We start from the raw sequence: 16,795 nt of genomic DNA on the forward strand, positions 1-16,795 counted from the left end.
TGTCTATTACTTAATTGCTTAGTTAAGTGCCCGTCTTGGAATGTTTAACCAAATGATCTGACTTCTTCTTGTTTTTATTGGAGTTGTTGTTGGCACTTCATTTACAACCGAAAGGTAGGCAGGCAGTTAAACTCTGTCCATTTGGTTGGCCTGTCCTTTGGCTCAGACAATGATGGCAGCAAAGAAGAAGAGGAGAGGCCACATTGAATTGAATGATGAGGATAGGAATGGGGATGGGGTGTCCAAGACATTATTGCATGCTGGTGTTGTTGCCAGCTCGATTGTCTTTTTATTGTTGTTGTTGTTGTTGTGGTTGTTACTCTTTGGTGCTTATAACAATTAGTGTTTGGTATTTTAATATGAGATTCATTGTGATGCATTTATCAGATTAACACGGCATTTAGTCACGATTTCATCGGCATCCTCTTCACTTTTCTTTGGTTTGATTTTGGTTTTATATTTTTTACATTTTTATATAAAGGATAAATTTTGTATTCTGTTGGCCAGCTAACCAAGACCGTTCCCTGCCATTTTCATATCACCGATTGCATTTTTTTGGAAATTATATTTATGCGGAACATGTTTTCCATTTGCCATCCATCCAAGGGTTTTTCATTTTCATTTCATTGATTTGCCAAAAAAATTGTATTAAAAGTGTTACAAACATTTTCCTTGTGGAGACAGTTTGAATAATTTGCTTTGAAATATTTTTCAGACCATTTGTTAGAAAATAATGAGGAAGATTTATTGCCATTTCGAGATTGAAAATATTTTTGGTAAAGACTTCAATTCGGTCCCTTTTCAAATCGTCAAAATGCACTCCCTTCCGCTCTCCCTTCCACTGCCCCACACAATTTTCCACTTCCATTCATTTACTTTTCGATCATAATTCATTGTTAATTCCAAATTACCTCTACTTTATCATTGAATTACAAAACATTTACACATTTATATGCCACGCAATAGCATGTGTGTTGAAAAGTGCTTTTGTGGAAAATTAATAAATAAACACCTTTTTGTGTAGAAATCACAGTGTTAAGTGCAGGCAGAGGCATTAAAAGCCAAAAATGGACAATTATAAGGAAGATACGGCCGATAATTAATGGCCAATAATGTGCGAAAATAGACTTAGCCAAGGTGAGCTGGGGGGAAGACGTCGTGTTTATGCAAAGTTTGGAAATTAAATTCAAACAAAAGGCAAATTTTAATATTTTGTAAAATATTTTGAAAATTTCGGCAAACAGACGAAGCTGAGTAAATAAAAAAGCAAAATTGAGGGGTTATTTTTACACCCTCAGCCATGTGGCTAGTTACACCCTCAGCCATATGGCTAGTGAGGGTATATATCATTTGTTACGGCCAAAACGTGCCTCATCGAAAAAATAAATCCGTTTCAGGACATTTGGACATCGATCTAGCGATGTCCGTCCCTCCCTCCCTCCCTCTGTCTGGCTGGCTGGTGTGCACGATAACTCTCGATGGGAGTATCTGATTTGATCCAAACTTGGTACATCGTAATATTATTATCAAAATTAAAGCGAGTTCGGAGATGGGCCATATAGGACGCCCTTCCGCTCGTCTATAAAGGACGCCCTTCCGCTCGTCTATAGAGACTCCCTTTCGCTCATCCATAGAGACCGTCAGCTCGTCTATAGAGGCTCCCTTCCTCTCGTCTATAAAGGACTCCCTTCCGCTCGTCTATAGAGACTCCCTTCAGCCCGTCTATAGAGACTTCCTTCAGCCCGTTTATAGAGACTCCCCTCAGCCTGTCTATAAAGACTCCCTTCCGCTCGTCTATAGAGACTCCCTTCCGCTCGTCTATAGAGACTCCCTTCCGCTCGTCTATAGAGACTCCCTTCCGCTCGTCTATAGAGACTCTCTTCCGCTCCTCTATAGAGACTCTCTTCCGCTCCTCTATAGAGACTCTCTTCCGCTCCTCTATAGAGACTCCCTTCCCCTCTCCTCTATAGAGACTCCCTTCCCCTCTCCTCTATAGAGACTCCCTTCCCCGCTCCTCTATAGAGACTCCCTTCCCCGCTCGTCTATAGAGACTCCCTTCCCCGCTCGTCTATAGAGACTCCCTTCCCCGCTCGTCTATAGAGACTCCCTTCCCCGCTCGTCTATAGAGACTCCCTTCCCCGCTCGTCTATAGAGACTCCCTTCCCCGCTCGTCTATAGAGACTCCCTTCCCCGCTCGTCTATAGAGACTCCCTTCCCCGCTCGTCTATAGAGACTCCCTTCCCCGCTCGTCTATAGAGACTCCCTTCCCTGCTCGTCTATAGAGACTCCCTTCCCCGCTCGTCTATAGAGACTCCCTTCCCCGCTCGTCTATTGAGACTCCCTTCCGCTCGTCTATAGAGACTCCCTTCAGCAAGTCTATAGAGACTCCCTTCAGCCCGTCTATAGAGACTCCCTTCAGCCCCTCTATAGAGACTCCCTTCAGCAAGTCTATAGAGACTCCCTTCAGCCCGTCTATAGAGACTCCCTTCCGCTCGTCTATAAAGGACTCCCTTCCGCTTGTCTATAAAGGAATCCCTTTCGCTCGTCTATAAAGGACTCCCTTCCGCTCGTCTATAAAGGACCCCTTTCGGTCTATAGAGGTCGGAATTTAAAAAAAAAAATATTTTACTGCATAGAAATAGCCAATATGTAATTTGGTCAAACTTTGCAATTCCGAATATTTGCGAAAATGGACAATATCGATGCACTCCATCATGTTCTGAATTGGTACCATTTAGTATTTTTCAAACAATTTTAGAATTTTACAAAACCACCCCCAGATCTCAACACCAGATACCAACGGAGACTTCAATATAAAATTTCGAGATTGCAGTTATATCCCTTTACCCAATACCACATTTAGTACTACTTAGTACTTTTCGAACGAATATGGTACACATTTCCAATATCAGATCACCACCAGTGACATCCATATCAAATTTCAGGATCTCAGCTCCATTTCCTCACGCAATACCAAATTTGGTAATTTTCGTACAATTATAGTACACATTTCCAAAACCACGTATATATCTCAATTTCATATAAATACAGTGACATCTGTGACATCGGCTGTTATGACGGCCCACACCATCACAATGGCCGGCGCTTGAGTTCTGGTGGTCAACCGAAGGTGCACATTTTCAGCTGATCTCTTTGGACAACTGCTGCAATGTTTTCTCATCGGAGAAAACCAAATTCGGCAGTTCACCACTTTCGGCCAAGCAAAGCAACTCTTTAGCTCTTTTGAGTTTATTTTCTTTCTGTTGCGGTATAAGTTCTTACACTTTTTTTTGGAATTTCAATGACTTTACCCCGAGCTAATTTTTCAATATTTGCCGAATGGAATATTGCGATGTGTTCAGCCCACGAGCAATTTTTCGGCCACTGCAACGCGGATTTCGATCAAATCGCTTCTTTACTTTTTGAATCATTTCTGCTGATGTTGCTGTTTTCTTTCGTCCACTTCCCTGACATCGGGCTATGCTACCAGTATCACGGTAACGAGCGATGGTAGGAGACACAAAAGTTATATTCACATTTAAATGCTGGAGTGCCCTAACGATAGCCACTTGTGGCTTTCCAGCTAAATATAAAGAATTCACATTATCACGCTTGAATGCCATCACGAATAACTTTTTTTCTGGAAAATTCTTACCAAAATGCTTTCGTACGCTTGTAAACAATATAATGAGCTGTCACTGGAATAATTGTAACAGCTATCGGACGAGTGGCTTACAAATGACAGAAGTCTGAAGTTGTTTGCAGTTTTTTCAAGAAAGTCGTGCTAGCTACAATATTTTTTAGTAAAGAACGGCTTTACTGCTATAGCTGAAAGCGAGAAAGTAGCTTAAAACCAAGAGAAGGGCATAGGATACTATTTATTTCGTAGGTGTACTAAAAGTACTATAAATTTACTAAAAATCCCTATATGTATATATGTACCATATTATTATGTGAACGATTTTTATAGTTTGTTAATTTTTTCCCAAAATCCCTCTTATCCAGAGCCCACTGTACATTTTTTATGTACGTTATATTACAATAAATCTCTAATCCACAAATCATGTATTTTTTTTGGGTCTCATCTTAACTCCGCACCGAAATCCCCAGCAGACCCTAGCACACATCTGTGAATTATTAGAAATCTTTAGGTTTTTTTTTTTTTTTTTTTTTTCATTTTTGTTGCTTCGTTTTTATTTTTATTTGTTTTCAAAATCAACGATGTTGTAATTTTGGAATACCTAATGGCGAATGCATAGCCGCATCTTCAGTTCGATATCGAAATGTGTGACCAAGGAAAGAGACCTCAATGGATTTGGGCAAAAGTCGATGACGCCGTCGTGGTGGTGGTGATGGTGATGGCACAACAACACATGTTATATTCACTAAACTTTGAACTCCGCAGACAACAACAGCAACATGCCAGCATGGGAATTGGATCTGTTTTGAGATTTGTGGCAAAGAGCTTTGCAACCAAAAAAAAAAATCTCATAAAAAGCAAGCATGCAGCTTCTCGAAACATATGGAGTTTTTCTTTTTTCTTTTTTTTTCTTGAATGGGGGAATTTTCAAAAGATCTGAGTTTTGATTTATTTTTTTTCGATTTCAAAAAAAACGATTTTTTTGTATTCAAAAAAAGACCACTAATAAAGCCAATGAATATGCCTTTTGAACGCCCACTGTTTTGCTTGCCATTAGGACCCATAATTGCTGTCATACAGCAGAGTCATGGTGTTGATATCAGGGGCCCATCCGCAATCCTAGCTTATTTTCCTTCTTCTTCGAGTTTTTTTACCTTTTTCCATTTTCATAACAATAACTTTTTCGTTTTGCATTTCATTTCACGCTGGTTTGCGTTTAACACGCAAACATTTTCCAATTTTCCACACAAATATCCAAATATTACTCATATCTTGAGGTCTTAATTAGAAAAAGCCTAACTTAACCATGTGCAGTAACAACGGTCGGAGCATCAAAATTCATCATCAGCAGCAAGAAAAACATGGCCATTAGATTAAACAACGCGTAGGCTAGGGAAATGAGGCACAGTGGGTTAAGGGGAGGGCAACCAAAAAGCGGTCATATGAGGAACTGGGAGTTGAGGACTTTTTTCTGAGCTGAGATGCCTAGCTTTATAGACGAGCCTATTGGAGTTTTTATAGACGAGCCAAGGGGAGTATTTACAGACGAGCTGAGGGGAGTCTTTATAGACGAGCTGAGGGGAGTCTTTATAGACGAGCCAAGGGGAGTATTTACAGACGAACTGAGGGGAGTCTTTATAGACGAGCTGAGGGGAGTCTTTATAGACGACTAAGGTGAGTTTTTATAGACGAGCTGACGGGGAGTCTTTATAGACGAGCTGACGGGGAGTCTTTATAGACGAGTTGACGGGGAGTCTTTATAGACGAGCTGACGGGGAGTCTTTATAGACGAGCTGACGGGGAGTCTTTATAGACGAGCTGACGGGGAGTCTTTATAGACGAGCTGACGGGGAGTCTTTATAGACGAGCTGACGGGGAGTCTTTATAGACGAGCTGACGGGGAGTCTTTATAGACGAGCTGACGGGGAGTCTTTATAGACGATCTGACGGGGAGTCTTAATAGACGAGCTGACGGGGAGTCTTTATAGACGAGCTGACGGGGAGTCTTTATAGACGAGCTGACGGGGAGTCTTTATAGGCGAGCTGACGGGGAGTCTTTATAGACGAGCTGACGGGGAGTCTTTATAGACGAGCTGACGGGGAGTCTTTATAGACGAACTGACGGGGAGTCTTTATAGACGAGCTGACGGGGAGTCTTTATAGACGAGCTGACGGGCAGTCTTTATAGGCGAGCTGACGGGCAGTCTTTATAGACGAGCTGACGGGCAGTCTTTATAGACGAGCTGACGGGCAGTCTTTATAGACGAGCTGACGGGGAGTCTTTATAGACGAGCTGACGGGGAGTCTTTATAGACGAGCTGACGGGGAGTCTTTATAGACGAGCTGACGGGGAGTCTTTATAGACGAGCTGACGGGGAGTCTTTATAGACGAGCTTAAGGGGGGTCTTTATAGACGAGCTGAAGGGGAGTCTTTATAGACGAGCTGACGGGGAGTCTTTATAGACGAGCTGAAGGGGAGTCTTTATAGACGAGCTGAAGGGAAGTCTTTATAGACGAGCTGCAGGGGAGTCTTTATAGACGAGCTGAGGGCAGTCTTTATAGACGAGCCAAGGGGAGTCTTTATAGACGAGCTGACGGGGAGTCTTTATAGACGAGCTGACGGGGAGTCTTTATAGACGAGTCAAGGGGAGTCTTTATAGACGTGCCAAGGGGAGTCTTTATAGACAACCTGAGGGGAGTCTTTATAGACGACCTGAGGGGAGTCTTTATAGACGAGCTGACGGGGAGTCTTTATAGACGAGCTGACGGGGAGTCTTTATAGACGAGCTTAAGGGGGGTCTTTATAGACGAGCTGAAGGGGAGTCTTTATAGACGAGCTGACGGGGAGTCTTTATAGACGAGCTGAAGGGGAGTCTTTATAGACGAGCTGAAGGGGAGTCTTTATAGACGAGCTGAAGGGAAGTCTTTATAGACGAGCTGAAGGGGAGTCTTTATAGACGAGCTGCAGGGGAGTCTTTATAGACGAGCTGAGGGCAGTCTTTATAGACGAGCCAAGGGGAGTCTTTATAGACGAGCTGACGGGGAGTCTTTATAGACGAGCTGACGGGGAGTCTTTATAGACGAGCTGACGGGGAGTCTTTATAGACGAGCTGAAGGGGAGTCTTTATAGACGAGCTGACGGGGAGTCTTTATAGACGAGCTGAAGGGGAGTCTTTATAGACGAGCTGAAGGGAAGTCTTTATAGACGAGCTGAAGGGGAGTCTTTATAGACGAGCTGCAGGGGAGTCTTTATAGACGAGCTGAGGGCAGTCTTTATAGACGAGCCAAGGGGAGTCTTTATAGACGAGCTGAAGGGGAGTCTTTATAGACGAGCTGAGGGGAGGTTTTATAGACGAGTTGAAGGGGAGTCTTTATAGACGAGCTGAAAGGGAGTCTTTATAGGCGAGCGGATTGGAGTCTTTACAAGCGAGCTGTTAGGAGTCTTTATACACGAGCTGAGAGGAGTATTTATTGACGAGCTGAGAGGAGTCTTTATAGACGAGCTGAGGGGAGTCATAATAGACGAGCCGAATCCGGCTCATCAACAGAGACCCTTTTTAAATTATGTATTGAAACCGACTCCAGCTTGCTATTGAAACTCTCTGTATTTTGTCACTTGAAATTACATAAAGATTCCGTTCCAAATCGTCTTCAGAGATTGCTTTTAAGTCGTCCCACAAAAACACTGTGCCCCAGTCATCAGCACCTCCGAATTCCAGTAGAGACACATTTTACAATATTTTATCGCAGTCATATTGCCACTACCACCACCAACTCGTCCAACAACACTTTGAGAGCATGGCGTTATTAAATAGCTTCAAGTATCTGACACTAGATCCAAAGACACACTTACAAACATATCTTTGTATGTATGTAGGGAGGGAGGGAGGTAGGTTCAAATGAATAACGGAAAAGACAGATCAACTTTGTACACTTCAAAGTACCCTGCTTAACCAATGCCCACTTAAGCCGGCCGTGTATTGGCATCAAAATGACTTTGATCACTTCATTTTATGTCTATTCGATTGCTCCCGCCTTCCCCTGCGCCAAAAGTGTTTTTACATTTTCGTTGCTAATTTTATTTATTGGCAAGTTAATAAAAATTGTGTTCATTAAAATTTCTGTTTGAAATTCTATGAAATATGATAGCCGCATTAGAGAAGTGGGTAGGAAGGCAGAATCAAAAATGACAAGTAAATCTTTTCAGAGAAGCCTTCCGTTCGTTTGCTTTAAGCATGATCACAAACGCTGGAAAAATCCTAAGCAAGGTCAGTGTAAATGTATTCTAATTTTGACATTGTCAATTTCGATTTTGATGACTTATGACATAGAGAGACCCCCCTCAGATCGTCTATAGAGACTCCCTATAGGTTTGCTATAGAGACCCCCAATAGGTCGTCTATAGAGACCGTTTATAGGTCGCTTACAGAGACCCCCTATAGGTCGTCTACAGAGACCCCCTATAGGTCGTCTACAGAGACCCCCTATAGGTCGTCTACAGAGACCCCCAATAGGTCGTCTACAGAGACCCCCTATAGGTCGTCTATATAGTTCCCCTTTTAGGTTGTCTATAGAGACCCCCTCCAGGTCGTTCAAATAAACCCCTTTTCAGGTCGTCTATAGATACCATCTCCAAATCTTCTACAGATACCACCTCCAGGTTGTCTATAGGAATCACTTCCACGTTGTCTATAGATAGCACCCACAGGTAACCTATACAGACCCCCTCCATATCATCCATAGAGAAACCACCTTCCTATCGTCCATAGAGATACCATCTCCAGGTTGACTCTAGAGACCATCTTCAGGTCGTCTATAGGGACTATCTCCAGGTTGACTCTAGAAAGCATATCCAGGTCGTCTATACAGCCCATCTCCAGGTCGTCTATACAGCCCATCTCCAGGTCGCCTATAGAGACCATCTCCAGGTCGCCTATAGAGACCACCTCCAGGTCGTCTATAGAGACCACCTCCAGGTCGTCTATAGAGACCATCTCCAGGTCGTCTATAGATATCACTTCCAGGTCGTCTATGCAGACCCCCTCCAGATCATCCATAGATAGACCACCTTCCTATCGTCAATAGAGAGACCATCTCCAAGTTGACTTTAGAGACCATCTCCAGGTTATCTATAAATACCCCTCGTCTATAAAGGCTCAACTGGAGAGACGATTTCGAGCTCATCTGGAGAAACGACCGCTGGCTCAACACGAGAGATGACCTCAAGCTCATCTAATAGAGGCACGACCTCAAACTCATCTGAAACGACCACGAGCTCATCTGCAGAAACAACCTCTAGCTCATCTGGAGAGACCACCGCTAGCTCAACAGGAGAAAAACGCCTCCAGCTCGTCTATGGAAGCAACCTCCAGCTCGTCTATGGAGGCAACCTCCAGCACGTCTATAGAAGACGACCTAATCGCAATACCCGTCTATAGGAGAGACGACCTAATCTCAGTAGCAGTCAATAGGAAAGACGACCTGGTTTCCAGCTCATCTATGGAAGACGACCTGTGACTCCAGATCAGATCTCCAGCTCGTCCATAGAGACGATCTGGTCTCCATCTCATTTATAGAGACGACCTGGTCTTCAGGTCGCCTGTAGAACACGACATGGTGCCCTGCTCGTCTACGAAGACGACCTGCCTATTTCGCCTGTAGAAACTCCATATTTCTTCCAAAAACTCTCTTCTTCTGGTCTACAACACTCCATCCTTCTCGACCACTCTTCCTTATTCTCCTCTATAAACACTCTCTCCCTTCCATCCATAAAGACTCTCTTCCTCTCATCTATAACCACTCTCTTCCTCTACAAAACTCCCTTCCGTTCGTCTATTGAGACTCCCTTCCGCTCGTCTATTGAGACTCCCTTCCGCTCGTCTATTGAGACTGCCTTCGGATCGTCTATTGAGACTCCTTTGAGATTTTCATCCGCTCCTCAAGTTAGAATCCCTCCAGCTCGTCTATTGGGATATTCTTCCGATAGACGTTTAACACTCTCTTCCGGTATCCATTGAGACTCCTTACAGCTTGTCTATTGAGACTCTCACCAGCACGTCTACTGAGACTCTGTCAAGCTCGTCTATCGAGACATCCTCCCTCACGTCTATTGAGACACTCTACGGCTCGTTCATTATGACTCCCTCCCGCTCGTCTATTGAGATTTTCTCAAGCGCTTTTATAAAGACTCCCTCCTTCTCGCCTTTTGAGATAAACTTCTGCTCTCCGTTTGAGACCCCCTTCTCTCTTTTTTATTGAGTTTCCTTTCAAGCTCAGCTATCTCCTTATCTCTTTCAATTTAGATTAGACCCCGCTTAGAATGCTTGGAATGTGTTGTGTCCGAATTGGATTTTCTCACAAACAATTCTGCACGACTTCTAAACGCAACCCAACTAACCAGAAATGCGGTTACGCATTTTCTGCGGCTGTGAATGAACGAATGATTGATTATAATCCCATAATTAAATGATTGCTAAATTTTCAAATCAACTTTGATTAATACTCAAATGTTGGTGTGAGTGACGATTAAAGTAAGAATGGCCAACACTCGCTGTAATGGCTCATTGCTGGCCAGCCTCTGACAGTACCACCACCATCGGCATTGCTCAATCCTCAATGAGGGGGAATTATTATTTTTGAAAAAAAGTGGAAAAAAATGTTTGTCTTCTTCTTCTTAATTTAATAATTTTTTACGAGTGTTTGGTGGTGGCAAACAGTTCCATTGCTGGACATTTCCGTTGGGCGTTACAACAACAGCATTCATTATCAAGACGCTTAAGTTGTGGCGCATGCGTATTGGCACAGCCACAAAAAAAAACTGACTTTAGTCCGGCAAAAACAAGTTGTTCACCTACATTTCGTAGATTTTAAATCTTGTCTGTCCCCCCTTTGCTAGCATTGCAGCAGCAGCATGGTGTTGCATTGTGGCAACGCAACCAAACAACGCTCAGACTTATGGCAAACACTTGTCCACAGATGAATGACACTGTCGGTGATAATGACGATATGAATTGTCTGTTGATGCTAATGAAAAACAAGTAAAAAAACATTAAGTTCGGCCGGGCCAAACTTTTAATACCCTCCACCTTAGGGTAAAAGAAACATTAGAAGAAATGTGGCAAAAACCATTAAAATGCCGATTATGGGGAGGTACCGTTATATGGGGGCTATACCAAAACGTGGACCTATAATTACAATGTTTCGCCACCGGAGCTGGAACCCATTATGACCCACAAATATCAATTTTTAGACAAATCAGTGAAAAAATGTGGCAAAAACCATCAAAATACCGAATATCGGGAGGTACCGTTATATGGGGGCTATATCAAATCATGGACCCATGCATGCAATGTTTCGCCACCGAAGCTGGAACCAATTATGACCAACAAATACCAATTTTCGAACAAATCCCTGAAAAAATGTGGCAAAAATCATCAAAATACCGAATATCGGGAGGTACCGTTATATGGGGACTATACCAAATTATGGACCCATACATGCAATGTTCCGCCACCGGAGCTGGAAACCATTATGACCCACAAATACCAATTTTTAGACAAATCGTTGAAAAAATGTGGTAAAAAAAAAATAAAATACTAAATATCGGGAGGTACCTTTATATGGGGGCTATACCACAACGTGGACCTATACATGCAATGTTTTGCCACACGCTCAGGGACCCGCTATGACCTACAAATACCAATTTTAAGACAAATCCGTGAAAAAATGTGGCATAAATCATCAAAATACCGAATATCGGGAGGTACCGTTATATGGGGACTATACCAGAACGTGGACCGATATATCTCATTTTCAATACCAACTATCCTAGACACAATGCAAATAGCTCTGCTAAATTTTGGAGCTCTACGTCAAATAATGTGGGCTGTATCGTGATTTCAACAGACAGACAGACGGACAGACAGACAGACAGACGGACAGACAGACAGACGGACATCGTTAAATCGACTTAGAATTTTATGCTGATTATGAATATATATACTTTATGGGGTCTAAAACGAATATTTAGGGATGTTACAAACGGAATGACAAAGTTAATATACCCTCCTTTCCAAGGTGGAGGGTATAATTACCATGGCAACAGTGAACGAAAAAAAATCTAAAAGAGGAAGATAAACGGCCAATGGCTAAGGCGGGGGTCATTTTTAATCATAACCAGAATTTTATTGGCGAGCTAATAAATCTCTTTATCAAATTTTATTACTTAACAGCAATGGACCTCCCCCAAAATAACGTGAATTGGAAGGAGGTGTTTGTTTTTGGTTTTAAAAGTATCTATGGTCAAAGTCTATTCTGAGGAATTCGGTGCACAAACTTGGTTTTTATAGTCCTTAACAAGGTAATTATTTTGAGCTTAGAAAGGAAGATTCTGACGCCGCTTTAAAAATTACAATTCATATAAAATTATTCCAAAAATATTATCAAAATTTTTATTCTTTGGAAAAAAATACTGAAATATCCTCTAAAAATACCAACCAACCACAGATAATTTCTGGAGTAGATTTTGGGCCCTTTTTCAATGGGAACATTTTTGAAATTATTTTTTTAAAGAACTTTCAACGAAGATAATATGTTTCTAAATTAATTCCACCGCGACAGAACCTTGCTTCAGGCCTTCGCTTATTTCCTGCATACATACATGCATTGAAAACCAAACCCTCCTATCTCATTTCCCCTCCTCTTTAATTCCAACAAATATAATGTCACATTCCTGATTGGAGGAATTCATTTGGTGGCCCTACCCACCCTTAAAAAAACCGCAATTATTACTAAATTTTCCACCACACTTAACATGCAAACCATAACAACATGTTTCGTTTTGTTTCATGTTGTTGTGGTTGTTGTTATAGTCTTCGCTTCTCAAATATTCACACAAGCGTGAAATTTCTTAGAAAAGTTCATTTTCTGTTTTCTTCTATTGCCATAACTCCGCCTCCAGACAGATCGTTTATGTCCGCGCACAGATGGTACCGCCACATTTCACAACGGGAGGTCTTTACATAACACGGCCAAAAACATAACTGCTACAACAGAAACAAACAACAACAAGAAACATGCAATTTATTTACTGTAGAATAATCCTCCACGATTGAATTGAATCTAAATGTCATTATTAGTCTCTAAGGTATAGTTCTTTGGTTAAGGTATTTTGGAGGGATATACCCTACACTCAGCATTGTGAGTTATTGATATTTGTATGAGAACTCTTTGAGAGTTTCATGGTATAAAGAAAGCCATGCTAATAGTTGTTCTTCTAAATACAAGAGTTCCTTGAGAATTGTTCTATACAAAGAGAAGAGCTCTCTGAGAGCTCATTTGTATCCGGAAGTCTTATGTGAGCTACTCGACACAAAAGTCTTATTTGAAAGCTCTTTCAGGCACACAAAGAATAGTTCTTTGAGAACAATCGATATACCCACGCTCTTTCGGAGCTCTTCTAGGGCAGGACCAGTCAAAATCAGGTACTCGTGCCTTCAATGAGCGTAATTCTCTATAAATTCTCAAACTTTGAAAACTTTTGGGAGAACATAAAGTGTTACCCTATGCCCGGCCCTGTTCCAGACACACATAGAAGACCTCTTTATTTACTTTTCTATATACGTACAAATACAAATATGAGACCACTTCGCCATGTAATGACTCTCTGTAGGATTTTCTTTGCACCCATAAAACACCTCCTTGAGGGCTCTCCTATATGTAGACGGAAGACCTTCATGAAGCCTCTCATATATACACTCAATAGACTTCCTTGAGAGCTTTTCTTTATACACATGGAGATGAGAGCCCTACTGTATACGAACAAAAGGTCTCTATAAGAGCTATTCTCTATACCCATATTTAAATCACACTGAGAGCTCGTCTATGTACTCTTAGAAGCCCTCTTTGAGAACTCTTCCATATACCTATAGAAGGGCTCTCAGAGAGCTTTTGCATACACGCATAAAAAGCCTTTCCCATAGGTCTTCGATATGCCCATATAAAATCACTCAGAGATATCATCTACCCATTAGAAGATCTGATTTTTTTCTCGTAGAAGGCCCGAAGGTCTTCTCATAGTAGACCGGAAGGTCTTCTCATTGAGGACCTAAGATATTTTATTAGAAGGTCCTCTCTTATAGAAGCCCGAAAGTCCTCTCTTACAGAATCCCGAAAGTTCTTCTGTTACAGAATCCCGAAAGTTCTTCTCTTATAGAAGACCAGAAGGTCTTCTCTTATAGGAGACTAGAAGATATTCTCTAATAGAAGACGAAAAAGTCTTATCTTATAGAAGACCCGTGGGCCTTCTCCAATAGAAGAACAGAAGGTCTTCTCCCATAGAAACCAGAAGGACTTCTTTCATAGAAGACCAGAAGGTCTTCTCCCATAGAAGACCCGAAGTTCGTCTCACAGAAGACAAGAAAGTCTTCTTTTATATAAGACTCGAAGGTTTTCATAGTAGACAGGAAGGTCTTCTCATTGAGGACCTAAGGTATTTTATTAGAAGGTTCTCTCTTATAGAAGCCAGAAAGGTCTTCTCTTACAGAATCCCGAAAGTTCTTCTCTTATAGAAGACCAGAAGGTCTCCTCTTATAGGAGACTAGAAGGTATTCTCTAATAGAAGACGAAAAAGACTTCTCTTATAGAAGACCCGTAAGTCTTCTTCAATAGAAGAACAGAAGGTCTTCTCCCATAGAAAACCAGAAGGACTTCTTTCATAGAAGACCCGTAAGTCTTCTTCAATAGAAGAACAGAAGGTCTTCTCCCATAGAAAACCAGAAGGACTTCTTTCATAGAAGACCAGAAGGTCTTCTCCCATAGAAGACCCGAAGTTCGTTTCACAGAAGACAAGAAAGTCTTCTTCTATATAAGACTCGAAGGTTTTCTCATTTAAAAGACCAGAAGGACTTCTTTCTTAGAAGACCAGAAAGTTTTCCCATAGAACACCAGAAAATCTTCTTATAAAAGACCCATAGATCTTTTCAAAAGATCTTTTTATAAAAGTCCAGAAATTCTTTTCATAGAAGACCAGAAAGTTTTCTTATAGAAGACCAGAAGGTGATCTCCATAAGAAAATCTGAAGTTATTCTCTCTTAGAAGGCCAGAAGGTATTCTCTTATAGAAGACCAGAATGTCTTTTCTCTAGAAAACCAGAAGGTCTTCTCTCTTAGAAGACCAGAATATCTTATCTCTTAGAAGACCATAAGATCTTCTCTCTTAGAAGACCAAATAATCTTCTCTCTTAGAAGACCAGAAGGTATTCTCTCTTAGAAGACCAGAAGGTATTCTCCGATAGAAGACCAAAAGGTCTTCTCATAGAAGACCAGAAATAGACCTTCTCTTTAAAGACCAGACGAAGGCCTTCTCATAGAAGACCAGAGAAGGTCTTTTCAAAGAAAACCAAAAGAAGCCCTTATCATAGAAGACCAGGAGAAGGTCTTCTCATAAAAGACCAGATGAAGCCCTTCTGATAGAAGGCCAGTTGATATTCTCATAGAAGACCCAAGATCCTCCCGTAAAGATCCAAGTGGTCTTTTCAGAGAAGGTGAAAAACCATTTCGAGTTTTGTCCTGCATAGAAGACCTATTTAAGCTTTTCTATGGAGAGAAGACTTTTTGGAGTTTCCTATAAGCAGATTAACTGCCTGGGCTCTCCTATGATTATAATACCTCTTTGAGCTCTCCTGTAGATAGAAGACCTCTGCTAGCTCTTCTAACGATAGAAACCTCTTTAAGACTTCCTAAGTAGCTTATTTTACATTCGTCTCTGCCCATCTTTGGCCATTATTTTCCTTTATATTTTTGCTGTTGTTGTTATTAAAACTCATTAACCATTTAACTTTTCCTCCATGTTATGCTTTGTTTTATTTTATGCATGAATGTGTGTGTGTCTGTCTCTCTGATTGTATTAAACCATAACTAATCACATAAATTAATAACATTTGGTGAGGACTTGTTGGTGTTGTTTCTGTTTCTATTTACGTTTTTTTTCCTCCATCATTTTTAAATGCCAAAATTGTTAGACTCCACAAGATTCCACGGAGATTCCCTGGAACTCATGCTGCCAAATGTAAAAATATAGAAACAGATTGGATTGGTTTAGAGCTTCATTTTAATTCCATTATAACTTCATTGTATTTATGGGATGTTTTTTCTTCTTCTTTTCCGTTATGGTCTGTTACAGGTGCAGCATTTAACACCAGCGCCAATTTACAAGAAGAACGTGCAACAGCACCACCACCAGCATCAGCACCGTCAACAACAACACCCACCACTGGTCCAAGTGGGGTAGTAGTAGTGGCGGCGACAACGTCGGGTTCAGAATTGACAACGGCAACAACAACTACAATAACATTAAATAGAAGTTCACCCAGTAAGGCAACGGGAGGAACAGCAGCAGTAACAACAACTACACCACCGAAGATCTCAGCAATAATAAATGCAAACACGGCTGTAAGCAACAAAACCAACAATAATAACAACTCGGCATTAAGCGCAACAACAACCATCCCCGGCATAACAACAACATTACAGCAGAGCAATAGCAACAACAATCGCAATAAAATTGTACAAATAAAAACCGAAAAGCAAACGGAACAAGACTCACTCTCAGCAGCAGCAGCAGCGATTGTTTCTGCAACACCCACAATAGCATCCTCATCTCAGGCAGCCACAACAACAGCATCGTCCATATCAACTTCAGCTGCCAAATCTTCAAGCTCCGTCTCATATTCGTCGGCCTCTACCAGATCCCTAAGCAATAACCAACATAATTCGAAGGCACGTCTAAACAACGCTACGACAACAAGCATGTTACTATTGCAACCAAATGTAAGTAATACGCTTTCAAAATTTTGCGGAGAATCCGATTCCGAAAATGCTTCAAGAACCTTAGAAGGAGGTACTATTTGGAGGGGACACTTTCCGCTTAGAATAACTTTTTATTTTATCCAAGAACAAGGGAGGGGGAGAGACGGACTTAAGCAAATCTTCATAGACAAGCTAGAAGGGGAGTATTCACAGTCTCTATAGACGAGCTAAAACGAAGGGAGTCTCTATAGGCGAGCTGAAGCGATGGGAGTCTCTATAGGCGAGCTGAAGCGAAGGGAGCCTCTATATGCCAGCTGAAGCGAAGGGAGCCTCTATAGGAGAGATGAAA

The 16,795-nt window shown here is 41.5% G+C and overlaps 1 protein-coding gene across 2 annotated transcripts in view; it reads left to right on the forward strand.

The window, feature by feature from the left end:
- The window catches only part of LOC101898949 (probable nuclear hormone receptor HR38), a 209,554-nt gene that overhangs the window by 185,750 nt on the left and 7,009 nt on the right, over positions 1-16,795 (forward strand). For both annotated transcript variants that reach the window (XM_059124542.1, XM_059124543.1), the window contains one exon: positions 15,821-16,467. In XM_059124542.1, the coding sequence (XP_058980525.1) occupies positions 16,447-16,467 (21 nt within the window). In that variant the 5' untranslated portion in view covers positions 15,821-16,446. The remainder of the gene's footprint in view (positions 1-15,820; positions 16,468-16,795) is intronic.

This window comes from Musca domestica, unplaced genomic scaffold, assembly GCF_030504385.1.
Source record: "Musca domestica strain aabys unplaced genomic scaffold, Musca_domestica.polishedcontigs.V.1.1 3, whole genome shotgun sequence".
In the NCBI taxonomy this organism is placed as follows: Eukaryota; Metazoa; Arthropoda; class Insecta; order Diptera; family Muscidae; genus Musca; species Musca domestica.